At 39.6% G+C, this 15,917-nt stretch overlaps 2 protein-coding genes across 3 annotated transcripts in view; one reads left to right on the top strand and one right to left on the bottom strand.

Annotated features, from left to right (window-relative positions):
* The window catches only part of f8a (coagulation factor VIII associated), a 33,032-nt gene extending 31,075 nt beyond the window's left edge, over positions 1-1,957 (top strand). For both annotated transcript variants that reach the window (XM_061905948.1, XM_061905943.1), the window contains exons 11-12: positions 80-135; positions 208-1,957. In XM_061905948.1, the coding sequence (XP_061761932.1) occupies positions 80-135; positions 208-289 (138 nt within the window). In that variant the 3' untranslated portion in view covers positions 290-1,957. The remainder of the gene's footprint in view (positions 1-79; positions 136-207) is intronic.
* Positions 1,958-3,250: 1,293 nt separating this feature from the next.
* Positions 3,251-15,917, bottom strand: part of emp1 (epithelial membrane protein 1) — a 13,914-nt gene continuing 1,247 nt past the window's right edge. Inside the window, exons 2-4 of the mRNA XM_061910165.1 lie at positions 12,898-12,997; positions 12,573-12,713; positions 3,251-5,387 (exon numbers count right to left, since the gene is read on the bottom strand). Of these exons, the coding sequence (XP_061766149.1) occupies positions 5,227-5,387; positions 12,573-12,713; positions 12,898-12,997 (402 nt within the window). The 3' untranslated portion in view covers positions 3,251-5,226. The remainder of the gene's footprint in view (positions 5,388-12,572; positions 12,714-12,897; positions 12,998-15,917) is intronic.

The following is a 15,917-nucleotide window of genomic DNA, read 5'->3' as shown; positions in this document are numbered from 1 at the left end:
GGACTGTCGTCCTTAGATGACACATCAGTCCGTTTATTTAAAAAACGTGGGGAAAAAAAAGGCCTAATGTGTTTGACAGATGGCGTGCCAGGAGAAAGACACTGAGTCCTTGAAATCTCTTCAGACGGAGCTGTGGTGAGCGTCACAAACAATGTCTCGTTCTGTGTTTTCTGGACGCCTCACGGTCTAATTCTTTCCCCGCCGTAGGCCTCTGCTGACCGCCGAGCAGAATCACCTCCTCCACCTGGTGGTCCAAGAGCGCATTACGCCGTCCGGCCAGGGCATTTAGTTGCGTCCTGTTGTGGTCCGCTCAGACCGTGGAACATTGCTGCTTGGGACTGGGTCTGTTGTAAGACCTCTGCAAACACTGTTGTCTTCACAAACATCTCCTATAAACATGTCAACATATTTGTGTCTTCAACACACACACATTCTGCATAGTTCATTATTTTTAGGGTTACAATTGTATTTATTTTATTACATGATTCTTGCTTATGCTAAAATAAGAGATCTGCATATACAGTTCATTGCGCTTCAAATATTGTGTTTTCTTTTTTAAGATGTTGAAAAACATGTTTTAAAACATTCTACAATTTTTGGGGGTCGTAACTTATGCACTTTTTTAACATAAAAATAGCTAAAATAATCAATACTAGTGTCGTATTGGCCACCAGAGGAGACCAAACCATTCAGAGGGCGCTGTTCAGTATCGTGGCCGCTGATTGGCTCACCCTCAGGAAGCATTACTAACCCAGGTCTGGGTTAGTTTTTGTCTCATTCCTGTGAGAATCCTGCGTGTGACAGAAGCACTCTTGCAGTGGTGTCAAACTCTTTCTTTTTTTTTTTATTAATTTATATTATGCATGTGGGTAATAACCTGTGATTAATCATGATTAAACAAAATGCATTTTTCTTGTTTACTAGATTTTTTTTTAATGTATAACTTGTTTTAAAATCATAAATCAAAATATGCAATTTTTTTTCCATCAAAATTGAAATAATGAATGCATTTAGTTAATATATATATATATATATATATATATATACATACATACATACACACACACATATTGAAACCCATTTTTCCCAGGCTTTAGTGGGCCACATAAAATGATGTGTGTGCCCCGGACCTTGAGTTTGATACCTGTGCACTAACGGGTGGGGGTTGGTTACAGTAAATTCCGAAATATATGCCTCTACTTTTTTCCCTACACTCTGAACCCTAGGGCTTATGAAACGATGTATCCAACTTCTTCGCTGACAGCTATAATGCAAATAGTTGTCATAAAACACATGAAACACATGGTGTGATTGGCAACACATAATTGTCCCCTGTGTGCAAATGTGAGTGTGAATAATTGTCTGTGTTGGCCCTGCGTTAAGGGTGTATCCCGCCTTGAAAAAGGATGTTTGTGCTATGGTGCCATCTTTTGCACGAGTTCACTCACTGCAGGTGCATCCAGGTTAATGTCTGCAATTATTTCCTTCCGTTTAGAGTTTTGAACCGCAAGTACAAGTGCAGTCTTCTAGTCATCCATAGCGTTCCTACTTGCACTGATTCTTCATTCATCACTCTAAGCAATGTTTGTAAGTTTTACAATGTAACTAAAACAATTCTTCCTTACTAAAGTGTCCCATGTGTGATGTCTGTAGGAGTGTTTTCATGCATATTTGTATGTGCTATCGTAATGGAATCAAGCTAGCGTCGTTAGCATTAGCTAATATGCTAACACATTTATGAGTGTCTGTGTTAGTATTATCAACTTAAATTTTTTTGTATTGTTTCAGTTTCACAAATTCCTTAATAAATTCCCCAAAACGTCACCGTGGAGTTATTGCTTTTTAGCTGCTAGTGGGTCCTTGACGATGATTTCTGTTGTTTTTTCAGCCGTTTTACTGCCCTGTTACAGACACCGTTTGGAAACAATAAGGTATGTAAATAAACATTTATGGAATATTTCTGTGTAAATAATTCATTTCACAACGTATATATCTCCCACTTATAGTCCAGTGCGGCTAATATGTGGAAAACTATTATTTTAGTGGGTGTCGCTTATATACTGGTGCGCTGTATAGTCTGGAAAATACAGTACTTTCATGCCAATGCCCACCTAACCCCCTAAGGTTGCATTTTTCTCCATTTCTTAGCATTAGCTAATATGCTAACACATTTATGAGTGTCAGTAAGTATGATTAACTTACATTCTTTTTATATTGTTTGTTTCACAAACTCCTCAGTAAATTCACCAAAACGTCACTGTGGAGTTATTGAGTCTGGTTAGCTGATTGGAGAGCTAGCTTCTGTGGCTAGTGGGTCTATAAAAATTACTTCTGTTTTGTTTGATCAGCCGTTTTACCGCCGTGTTAACAACACCGTTTGGAAACAAGGTATGTAAATAAACATTTACAGAATATTTCTGTGTAAATACCTCATTTTACTATGTATATATCTGCCATTTATAGTCCAGTGCGACTAATATGTGGAAAACTATTATTATAGTGGGTGTGGCTTATAGCGCTAGCATTAGCTAAAATGCTAACACATTTATGAATGTCTGTGTAAGTATTGTTAACTTACATTCTTGTATTGTTTCAGTTTCACAAACCCCTCCGTAAATTCACCAGAGGGTTCATGACCATGACTTCTGTTTTGTTTGATCAGCCCTTTTACTGCCCTATTACAGACACCGTTTGGAAACAATTAAGGTATGTAAATAAACATCTATGGAATATTTCTGTGTAAATAACTAAATTCACAACCTATATATCTACGACTTATAGTCCGGCGCGGCTAATATATGGGGAACAAATTCCTTCTAAAATTTAGTTACTGCGTTTTATATACTAGTACGCTTTGTAGTCTTGAAAAATAGGGGAAAACATGTTATTTTGTTGATTAAAATATACTACATTGCTTCATTTGGAAACAATTAAGGTATGTGAATAAACATTTACAAAATATTTGTGTGTAAATAACTCATTTCACAATGTGTATATCTGTAACTTATAGTCCCATGAAATGAAAAATACTTTTTCTTGTAAAATTCTGTGGTTACAGTTTTTATACTGGTGCGCTCTATAGTCTGTAAAAAAAAATAATTTTAACCAGGACTAACTGCTTGTAACTTGTTTTAAAAAAGTTTAATTGTAATTACTACAACGAATAATAATACATCGAGTTGGGAATCGAATCATTTGGCGCCCAAATATTGCCAGTGGTGTTGATTCCATGAATGACGCGTGAAGAGTCTTAGTTACAAGTTGTTTTATTGATATAGCATATGGCTTCAACTCCATCATTACAAACCGTCTAATTCATAGTTTCGAAAAAGTTCAAATGAAACATTGCTGCTTCACTTGTACTAAGTACTTTTTTTGGATAGCAGCCGACTACAAAAACATTTCATTCAAAAAAACAAAAGTTACAAAAATATAATGGTAACAATGTACATGGAAAAAAGGGGGATACTTCATAGAATAAAGATACTTGAATAAAAAAAAATTACGAAATTGTAGTGTTACTAGATTCAAGATAACAGAGCGCTTTTATTTATTTTCCTTTTTCCAAAATGGCTGACGCTACATTGGCGTAACTATGAAACTTCATTTTGGATTAGTTTAGCATTGAGGCTACACTTTTGAAACAGTAACATTTATTTATAAGACCTCCCAAAACATTCAATCCGTATAAACTGGGAAATCCAAAAGCATCACAAATCCCAGATTTTGTCCATACTGAGCTAACTAGCTGCTAGCTTTGTTGATGCTAAGCTAACTAGCTGCTAGGTTCATTGACGCTAAGCTAACTAGCTTCATTGATGCTAGGCTAACTAACAGCTAGCTTTTTTGATGCTAAGCTAACTAGCTGTTAAATTTATCGACACTAAGCTAACTAGCTTTGTTGATGTTAAGCTAATTAGCTGCTAAATTCATTGATGCTAAGCTAACTAGCTTCATTGATGCTAAGACAACTAGCTTTGTTGATGTTAGGCTAACTAGCTGCTAGGTTTGTTGATGCTAAGCTAACTAGCTTGGTTGATGTTAAACTAACTAGCGGCTAGCTTGGTTGATGCTAAACTAACAAGCTGCTAGGTTCATTGATGCTAAGCTAACTAGCTGCTAGGTTTGTTGATGTTAAGCCAATAGCTTTGTTGATGCTAAGCTAAGGAGCGGCTATCTTTGTTGCTGTTGAACTAGCTGCTAGCTTCATTGATGCTAAACTAAATAGCTGCCAGATTCCTTGATGCTAAGCTAACTATCTGCTAGGTTCGATGATGCTAAGCTAACTAGCTTCTCGCTTCATTGATGCTAAGCTAACTAGCTGCTAGATTTGTTGATGCTAAGCTAACCAGCTGCTAGCTTCATTGATGCTAAGTTAATTAGCTTCATTGATGCTAAGATAACTAGCTTTGTTGATGTTAGGCTAACTAGCTGCTAGGTCCATTGATGCTAAGCTAACTAGCTTGGTTGATGCCGATATAACTAGCTTTGTTGATGTTAGGCTAACTAGCTGCTAGGATAATTGATGCTAAGCTAACTAGTTTTGTTGATGCTAAAATAACTAGCTTTGTTGATGTTAGGCTAACTAGTTGCTAAGTTCGTTGATGCTAAGCTAACTAGCTTGGTTTATGCTAAACTAACAAGCTGCTAGGTTCATTGATGCTAAGCTAACTAGCTTTGTTCATTCTAAGATAACTAGCTTTGTTGATGTTAAGCTAACTAGCTGCTAGGTTTGTTGATGCTAAGCTAACTAGCTTTGTTGATGCTAAGCTAACTAGCTAGCTGCTAGGTTCATTGATGCTAAGCTAACTAGCATCTAGATTTGTTGATGCTAAGCTAACTAGCTGCTAGGTTCGATGATGCTAAGATAACTAGCTTAATTGATACTTAGCTAACTAGCTGCTAGCTTCGTTGATGCTAGGCTAACTAGCTTCTAGCTTTGTTGATGCTAAGCTAACTAGCATATGAATGTTTCTAAACATGATTCCACGTCATTGTAACTTGCTAATATAACTTGATTTATAAAAATGTTCATTAGCTGGTCGTCAAAGTAGCCACTTTAGCTAAGCTCTAAACCGCCAACTTAAAAGGAGGGAAGACAAAATAAAATCGAAGTGTAAGTGAAGCTTATTATGCGTGGAAATACAAGTTCCCACTGGTGTTCGCCAACATGGAGGACACTTGATGAACGTCCCAAGTAAGAAGGAACGTGAGACGCAGGCCCTCTTACTCGCTCTTCTTCCGCAGGACCAGGTAGGTGATGGCGAGGAGAAGCGTGAGGACGAAGGAGATCCATGCCAGGATATATGAGTGTCCGTATCCTCCCACCTCTTTGCCCTGGTGGAACTCTGCGCTGTAGATGGAGGCCGCTATCATTATACAAAGACCTGCAAGACAAGTGGCTTTAAATGAGAACTCGTGAAGACTCCTGGAACGGTACAGGGGCCCCAAGTGTGGACCACGGTACAATCGTTAGCCATCTAATTGACAGCTTTTCTGCACATTTTGCAGCGTCAAATATCTTCTTACTTGACCGATACAAGTATTTGGTCACCTGCCTTGACTCACATCTGAACTTGAAGTCAATTAATCAAAGTTTACGTTTATAGCCCGAAATCACGAGTGTCTCGAAGGGCTGCACAAACCACAACCACATCTTTGCACTATGCTGACCTCTTTGTCAGTTTACGTGACCTACCACTTGGTGGCTGAGTTGTAAAAGCCGCTGGTCCTCCAGATGGAGAGGAGCCAGATGAGGTGGTTCGGGCATCCCCTCAGGATGCCACCGTTTAGGGAATGTTGGGAAGACTGTCTCCCGGCTGGCCTGGGAACACCTCGGGATTCCCTGGGAGGAGCTGGATCAAGTGGCTGGGGAGAGGGAAGTCTGGGCTTCCCTGCTTAGGCTGCTGCCCCCGCGACCCGACCTCGGATAAGCGGAAGAAGATGGATTGGTGGATTAAACTATAGTGTCAAAGGTGAAAATACCAAAATGGCCCCAGGCTCCTTTGATTAGTCAGTCTATGGCCCTCAGTGGGATAGGTTAGGGCACCGCTGCTTTAACACGGCACTACTGTGTCGTCATGGCGACCAGGAGGGTTTACACACTGCATGTACGATGGAAAAGTGATGCGTTTGTCACCCTCAGACTTGGTACAAAGTTGTGAGCCAGCAGCGCATGACTTCATGGTCTGCTCGCCGCAGGGCCTCGTCATGTGCAGGGAGAGCAATTTGTTCATTTGTTGGCCATCCCTGTTATGTATAGGAATCGATGTCAAAATAAAAAATATATAGATTTTAAAAATACACTCAGGCCAACATTTAGTGTGCCACAATTTGACAATGTATTATATAACATTGTCATGACTTTGAAATCAATTAGGTCATCAAATATGAATTCAATTATTAACATATGAGGTAGCTTTTCTGGGTTTTCTCAGTCATTAAGTAGAAATTAAATTAAAAAGCTCAAAATAAATGTTTTAAAACAATTTTTTACTTTGCAACATGATTGAGGAAAGTTAATTTGACACAATTCATAATTCAATGTCATTTTGACACAAAAGGCGGCAAATGTTTTTTGTTTTACTTGCTGTGCCTCCATGTTATTTTAAGTCCTTATTAAGGGGTCATTCTCCTTTTAGCTCAGTAGCTAGCACGCTGGTCTTATGCAGATGACCCAGGAAGCAGGGAAAGTAGGAGCGACAGACTCTGACGGTGGCAGTTGCTCATACGCACCCTAAACACAAATCCATTTTCACGCATGTTCCACCAGTGTCACCCTGAATATTTCTGCCATCACATGACACGTCAGCTTGTGTTATGAGGATGCAGAACAAATACAAATGCTGCGGTTGTGAATACCACTTCCTGTATTTACTGTAAGAATGTGGCCCTCAATTGACATCAATTTCATTTCATTTAGATTGATTAAAAAAATATATATATATTATACTTTTTTGTATATTGTTTGTATATATATATGTATGTATATATATATGTGTGTGTATGTATATATATGTGTGTATATATTTGTGTGTATATATATATATATATACACACACACAATATACAAACTATATGTGTGTTTTATAAATATGTATGTGTGTGTTTATATATATATATATATATATATATATATATATACATTTTTGTATATTGTGTACATGTAAGTATATGTTTTATATATACATTTATGTAAATATATATTCAGAATTTGTTGTATATTGTGAATATATGTAAGTGTGCATATATATAAAAAAAGTTGTACATGCGTATATATTTACATAAATATATAAATATACATTTTCATAAATATTTGTATATACTTACATATGCTTACATATACATACACACAAATGTTTGTATATTGTGTGGAAATATATATATGTAAATTTATACACATATATAAAAATGTTGTATATATGTGTGTGTAAATATATGTTTATCTAAATATATACACATATATAAAAAATTTTGTACACATCCATCTTCTTCTGCTTATCTGAGGTCGGGTCGCGGGGGCAGCAGCCTAAGTAGGGAAGTCTGGGCTTCCCTACTTAGGCTGCTGCCCCCTCTCTCCAGCCACTATGTCTAGCTCTTCCCAGGGGATCCCGAGGCATTCCCAGGGCAGCCGGGAGACATAGTCTTCCCAACGTGTCCTGAGTCTTCCCCGTGGCCTCCTACCGGTTGGACGTGCCCTAAACACCTCCCTAGGGAGGGGTTCGGGTGGCATCCTCACCAGATGCCCGAACCACCTCATCTGGCTCCTCTCGATGTGGAGGAGCAGCGGCTTTACTTTGAGTTCCTCCCGGATGACAGAGCTTCTCACCCTATCTCTAAGGGAGAGCCCCGCAACCCGGCGTAGGAAACTCATATCGGCCGCTTGTACCCGTGATCTTATCCTTTCGGTCATGACCATAGGTGAGGATGGGAACGTAGATCGACCGGTAAATTGGGAGCTTTGCCTTCCAGCTCAGCTCCTTCTTCATCACAACGGATTGATAGAACTGAAGACGCCACACCGATCCGCCTGTCGATCTCACGATCCACTCTTCCCCCACTCGTGAACAAGACTCCTAGGTACTTGAACTCCTGCGATTGGGGCAGGGTCTCCTTTTCCACTCTTTTCCGGGCGAGAACCATGGACTTGGACTTGGAAGTGCTGATTCTCATTCCGATCGCTTCACACTCGGCCGCGAACCGATCCAGTGAGAGCTGAAGATCCCGGCCAGATGAAACCATCAGTACCACATTTTCTGCAAAAAGCAGAGACCTAATCCTGCGGCCAGCAAACCGGAACCCCTCAACGCCTTTACTGCGCCTAGAAATTCTGTCCATAAAAGTTATGAACAGAATTGGTGACAAAGGACAGCCTTGGCGGAGTCCAACCCTCACTGGAAATGTGTTCGACCAAGCTCTGACACTGATCATACAGGGAGCGGACCGCCACAATCAGACAGTCCGATACCCCATACTCTCTGAGCACTCCCCACAGGACTTCCCGAGGGACACGGTCGAAAGCCTTCTCCAAGTCCACAAAGCACATGTAGACTGGTTGGGCAAACTCCCATGCACCCTCAAGAACCCTGCTGAGAGTATATACAGTTCCACGACCAAGACGAAAATCACACTGTTCCTCCTGAATCCGTGGTTTGACTATCCGGCGTAGCCTCCTCTCCAGTACACCTGAATAAACCATACCGGGAAGGCTGAGGAGTGTGATCCCACGATAGTTGGAACACACCCTCCGGTCCCCCTTCTTAAAGAGAGGGACCAATCACGCCTCTCCAGGTTTCACTGTCGTTGCCAACGTGGGCATTGAAGTCCCCCAGCAGAACAAGGGAATCACCCGGGGGAGCACTTTCCAGTACTCCCTCGAGTGTACCCAAAAAGGGTGGGTACTCTGAACTGCTCTTTGGTGCGTAAGCACAAACAACAGTCAGGGCCCGTCCCCCCACCCGAAGGTGGAGGGAAGCTACCCTTTCGTCCACCGGGTTGAACTCCCAACATGCAGGCTTTGAGCCGGGGGGCAACAAGTATTGCCACCCCAGCCCGTCGCCTCTCACTGTCGGCAACGCCAGAGTGGAAGAGAGTCCAGCCCCTCTCAAGAGAAGTGGTTCCATAGCCCTTGCTGTGCGTCTAAGTAAGTCTGACTATATCCAGCATGAACTTCTCCACTTCGCGGACTAGCTCAGGCTCCTTCCCCCCAGTGAGGTGACGTTCCACGTCCCAAGAGCTAGCTTATGTAGCCGAGGATCGGACCGCCAAGTGCCCTGCCTTCGGCTGCCGCCCAGCTCACATCGCACCCGACCTCTATGGCCCCTGCTATGGGTGGTGAGCCCATTGGAGGGGTGACCCACGTTGCCTCTTCGGGCTGTGCCCGGTCTGGCCCCATGGGAGCAGGCCCGGCCACCAGGCGCTCGCCATTGTGCCCCGACTCCGGGCCTGGCTCCAGAGGGGGGCCCCGGTGACCCGTGTCCGGGTGAGGGAAATCTGGGTCCATAAATGTCTGTTTAATAAAGGTCTTCGAGCTGCTCTTTGTCTGATCCCTCACCTAGGACCTGTTTGCCTTGGGAGACCCTACCAGGGGGCATAAAGCCCCCGGACAACATAAGTCCTAGGATCATTGGGACACGCAAACTCCTCTACCACGATAAGGTGGCAGCTCAGAGAGGAGTACATACATATGTTTATATATATCCATCCATCCATTTTCTACCGCTTATTCCCTTTTGGGGTCGCTGGCGCCTCTCTCAGCTACAATCGGGCGGAAGGCGGGGTACAACCTGGACAAGTCGCCACCTCATCGCAGGGCCAACACAGATAGACAGACAACATTCACACTCACATTCACACACTAGGGACCATTTAGTGTTGCCAATCAACCTATCCCCAGGTGCATGTCTTTGGAAGTGGGAGGAAGCCGGAGTACCCGGAGGGAACCCACGCATTCACAGGGAGAACATGCAAACTCCACACAGAAAGATCCCGAGCCTGGATTTGAACCCATGACTGCAGGAACTTCGTATTGTGAGGCAGACGCACTAACCCCTCTGCCACCGTGAAGCTGTTTATATATATATATTCATAATTTGTTGTATATGTGTAAGTGTGTATATATATTTATATATATATATATATATATATATATATATGTGAGTGTGAATGTTGTCTGTCTATCTGTGTTGGCCCTGCGATGAGGTGGCGACTTGTCCAGGGTGTACCCCGCCTTCCGCCCGATTGTAGCTGAGATAGGCACCAGCGCCCCCCACGACCCCGAAAGGGAATAAGCGGTAGAAAATGGATGGATGGATGGATATATATAAATGTTCTACATACACACATATATATATATATATATATATATATAATCTACATAAATATATTTATATGTATATTTACATAAATATATGTATATATGTAAATATATACATATCAGAGATGGGAATTTTCCGCAGATCCGCGGAATTCCGCCGATTTTGCGCCGCTAGGGTCATTTATATAATATAATATATAATATAATGCCAATGTGTGAAGGCACCAGATTGGCTAGCTCTACTATCAGCTGACAACATCAACCAATGACATTGCCCGTTATAGGCGTCTGCACGCGTTGTTTGCCAACAATATTTAGTCCCTGATCAATTATTGTGAGCGTTTCCGAACTCGTATTCTGTTTTTATTGGTTGTGTTTATTGGCGACTAATCTGGAAAGACAACACAGTAGCTGTCAATTAACATGTTTCTTTATTGACAAAACAGTTTCAAACATGGTTAAGCTTATTCAAGATAGGAATGCTTCATTAGCAAAATATATCGATAAGGGCGTGAGAAACAAGTGAAACTGGGTATGGCTCGATATATCTATCAAACTGAAGGTGAAGATTAACAACAATATCGTAGAAGTAGACGAACTGATCAGCGATTTCATTGCAAAGTGCTCAGTGCTTATATTGCGAGGACATTGTGAACTATGGATCTCGGGGAAAGGTGGCACTCCTTGACCATGCGAAATCGGCAAGGCATCTAAGTAAAGTGAGTTTACGGAGAAGTAATTTTTCACTGGGATCTGCCTTCAAGCTGAAGTCAAACATCGTCACAAATGCAGCTTCAAATCAACTATCGAAGCCTCCCACCTCCGACTCGGCTCTTCTCACACCAATCTACGACAGACGAGTCCATTCAGAGGTACAATACACTATCTTATGTATTTCAAAATTTTTATATTTTGAATTCGGGTTAATCCATTTGTAGGCCTATTTTTGTCTATAATCCAAAAGTGTGCAAGAATTTGATATATGTGTAAACTTGTATACATAATTTTCATCACATGATACCCATCCATCCATCCATTTACTGCTGCTTATTCCCTTTTGGAGTTGCGGGGGGCGCTGGCGCCTATTTCAGCTACAATCGAGCGGAAGGCGGGGTACACCCTGGACAAGTCGCCACCTCATCGCAGGGCCAACACAGATAGTCAGACAACATTCACACTCACATTCACACACTAGGGCCAGTTTAGTGTTGCCAATCAACCTATCCCCAGATGCATGTCTTTGGAAGTGGGAGGAAGCCGGAGTACCCGGAGGGAACCCACGCATTCACGGGGAGAACATGCAAACTCCACAAAGAAAGATCTCGAGCCTGGGATTGAACCCAGGACTGCAGGACCTTCGTATTGTGAGGCAGACGCATTAACCCCTCTGCCACCGTGAAGCTTTATGAAAATATTTGCTAATAAATGTGAAATTTTGGTCAGGAGAATATTGTTAGATTTTGACTCAAAATAGCAGGAAATGCATCCTAAACTAACATAGACTTCTACGTGCACTCTGGTGCGGCCTTCCGCAAAGCGGTGTGTTAGGATTAAAACATTTTCAGTTGATTTTTTAAATCTTCATTCCCATCCCTGATGTATACACACATACATAAATGTTTGTATATTGTGTGTAAATATATATATATATTTATGTAAATATGTACACATATAAATGTGTGTATATATATATATATATATATATATATAACTTATTTCAACATATGCATGTACAAAAATATGTGTATATATGTACATAAATATATAAAAATGTAAAGATATATATATATATATATATATATATATATATAAATATATATATATATATATATAAATATATATATATATATACACACACAATATATTTTTTAATACATATCTACTGATTTTTATTCAATTATATATATATATATATATATATATATATAAAATTAAAATCAGTGTTGCTAACTTATTTAAGGCTCCTTTGATTTGAAAAAAAAGTGGATATTTTGTTTTTGCCATATAAAATCAAAATAAAAAGAACAAAGAAAATGAATAAAAATACTTCATATTGACAGACTTGAAGTTGGTCTGAAGATTCAAGCGTTGCATAAAATAATAATAGATTATTTATTTTTGACATTTTAATGACCAGACTTGAGGGGAGTCCCAAAGGTTTAAAAACAAAAAAATCGCCATATTGTATTACTTTTTGCAAATAGTAAATATGCACATGTTTTGAATGTGTCAGTACAGTAAGTGTGAGTGCACTCACAGGCCAGCAGCTGCAAGACTCCTGTGTAGGTGAAGCGCTGGCCCTTGGGCAGGGTGAAGAGCTGGGCCACAAACACCAGCAGGGCCAGGATGGAGAAGATGCACGCCAGCACTGAAGTGGCCTGCACCGCCTGGAGGTATTCTGCACACGCACACACGGTTAAAAGCATGGAATGAGAAGAATGCAGGCAATGGCGATTAAGAGTGCTTATTAACATTGAGAGCAGCATGATACAAACATCTGTTAGTTTTGTCACATGTCACACAACACTTCCTGTCATGTGAAGCAGAACTCAAATCTCTTGATTCAGGAACGGGGCGCTTACCCTCGGGAAAGTCCTTCAGGTTGGTGTAATGCCAGGCCGAGTTCACCAGCTCCCACCTTCCCCACAGGTCAGTCGACACGGTCTCAGTCAACCACCAGGCCTACACACACATACACACATCAATTAAATAGACTGCAAAGACAAGATATTTAATGTTCACACTGAGAAACTTTATTTTTTCCATTGACCAACACACTGTAAAAAAAGCTGAACAAAACCAAAATGGGTTGTGTATTCCAGTGTTTTTCAAACACTGTGCCGCGTCACATTAGTGTGCCGTGAGATTATGTTATTTCACCTAATTGGGTTGAAAATATTTTTTTGCAAACCAGTAATCATAATCTGCCAATGATGTGTTGTTGAGTGTCAGTGCTGCCTAGAGCTGGGAAGAGTAACTGTGTAATACTCTTCCATATCAGTAGGTAGCAGCAGGTAGCTAATTGCTTTGTAGATGTCAAAAACAGCGGGAGGCAGGGTGCAGGTAAAAAAGGTGTCGAATGCTTCAACCAAAAATAAACAAAAAGGTGAGTGCCCCTAAAAAAAGGCATTGAAGCTTAGCGAAGGATATGCAGAACCAAACTAAAACTGAACTGGCTACAAAGTAAACAAAAACAGAATGCTGGCCAACAGCAAAGACTTACTGCGGAGCAAAGACGGCGTCCACACTGTACATCCGAACATGACATGACAATCAACAATATCCCCGCAAAGAAGGATAAAAACAACTGAAATATTATTGATTGCTAAAACAAAGTAGATGCGGTAAATATCGCTCAAAGGAAGACATGAAACTGTTACAGGAAAATACCAAAAAAAGAGAAAAAGCCACCAAAATAGGAGCGCAAGACAAGAAGTAAAACGCTACACACAGGAAAACAGCAAACAACTCCCTTAAAAAAATAGCAAAATACTATTGCCATATAGAGGATCTTTGACTAGCATTTTTGCAATTGCTCCTATAAATAATAGAAATATATTGCTGCTCTATAGAGGATCTTTGACTAGCATTTTTGCAATTAATCCTTTATAAATGGCAAAATACAGCTGTCACAGAGGATATTTAACTAGCATTTTTGTAGTAGGTCCTTTAAGTAATAGCAAAAAATACTGCTGCCATATAAAGAATCTTTGACTGGCATTTTTCCAATTAGTCTTTGAAAAATAATTAAATACTGCTGCCATATGGAGGATCTTTGACTAGCATGTTTGCAGTTAATCTTTGAAAAGATAATAATACTGCTGTCATATAGAGGATCTTTGACTAGAATTTTTGCTGCAGTCCCCTTAAAAAATAGCAAAATACTATTGTCATATAGAGGATCTTTGACTAGCATTTTTGCAATTACTCATAAAAAAATAGCAAAATATTGCTGCCATATAGAGGATCTTTGACTGGCATTTTTGCAATTAGTCTTTGAAAAATTAAATACTGTTGCCATATGGAGGATCTTTGACAAGCATGTTTGCAGTTAATCTTTGAAAAATAATACGATACTCCTGTCATATAGAGGATCTTTGACTAGAATTTTTGATGCAGTCCCTTAAAAAATAGCAAAATACAACTGCCATATAGAGGATCTTTGACTAGCATTTTTGCAATTGCTCCTAAAAAATAGCAAAATATAGCTGCATATACAGGATATTTGACTAGCACTTTTGCAGCAGTCCCTTAAAAAAATAGCAAAACACTATTGCCATATAGAGAATCTTTGACTGGCATTTTTTGCAATTAGTCTTTGAAAAATAATTAATAGTGATGTCATATAGAGGATCTTTGACTAGCATTTTTGCAATTGCTCCTATAAATAATAGCAATGCATTGCTGCTATATAGAGGATCTTTGACTAGCATTTTTGCAATTAATCCTTTAAAAATGGCAAAATACAGCTGTCACATAGAGGATATTTGACTAGCATTTTTGTAGTAGGTCCTTTAAAAATAGCAAAAAATACTGCTGCCATATAGAAGATATTTGACTGGCATTTTTGCATTTGCTCCTAAAAAAATATCAAAATATTGCTGCACATACAGGATCTTTGACTAGCACTTTTACAGCAGTCCCTTAAAAAAATAGCAAAACACTGTTGCCATATAGAGGATCTTTGACTGGCATTTTTGCAATTAGTCTTTGAAAAATAATTAATAGTGATGTTATATACAGGATCTTTGACTAGCATTTTTGTTGTTAATCATTTAAAAATAGCAGAACACTGCTGCCATATAGAGGATCTTTGACTGGCATTTTTGCACTTAGTCTTTGAAAAATAAAATACTGCTGCCATATGGAGGATATTTGACCAGCATGTTTGCAGTTCATCTTTGAAAAATAATACAATACTGCTGTCATATAGAGGATGTTTGACTAGAATTTTTGCTGCTGTCCCTTAAAAAATAGCAAAATACTATTGCCATATAAAGGATCTCTGACTAGCATTTTTGCAATTGCTCCTAAAAAAATTGCAAAATATTGCTGCCATATAGAGGATCTTTGACTAGCATGTTTTCAATTGCTCCTAAAAAAATATCAACATATTGCTGCATATAAAGGATCTTTGACTAGCTTTTTTGCAGCAGTCCCTTAAAAAAATAGCAAAACACTATTGCCATATAGAGGATCTCTGACTGGCATTTTTGCAATTAGCCTTTGAAAAATAATTAAAAGTGATGTCATATAGAGGATCTTTGACTAGGAATTTTGTAGTTAATCATTTAAAAATAGCAGAATACTGCTGCCATATAGAGGATCTTTGACCAGCATTTTTGCAATTAGTCTTTGAAAAATAAAATACTGCTGCCATATGGAGGATCTTTGACAAGCATGTTTGCAGTTAATCTTTCAAAAAATAATACAATACTGCTGTCATATAGAGGATCTTTGACTAGAATTTTTGCTGCAGTCCCTTAAAAAAATAGCAAAATACTATTGCCATATAGAGGATCTTTGACTAGTATGTTTTCAATTGTTCCTAAAAAAAAAATATCAAAATATTGCTGCATATACAGAATCTTTGACTAGCTTT

Source organism: Nerophis ophidion, linkage group LG01 (genome assembly GCF_033978795.1).
Source record: "Nerophis ophidion isolate RoL-2023_Sa linkage group LG01, RoL_Noph_v1.0, whole genome shotgun sequence".
In the NCBI taxonomy this organism is placed as follows: domain Eukaryota; kingdom Metazoa; phylum Chordata; class Actinopteri; order Syngnathiformes; family Syngnathidae; genus Nerophis; species Nerophis ophidion.
The sequence above is the reverse complement of the archived record's forward strand: the minus strand, read 5'-3'. Positions and strand labels throughout refer to the sequence as shown.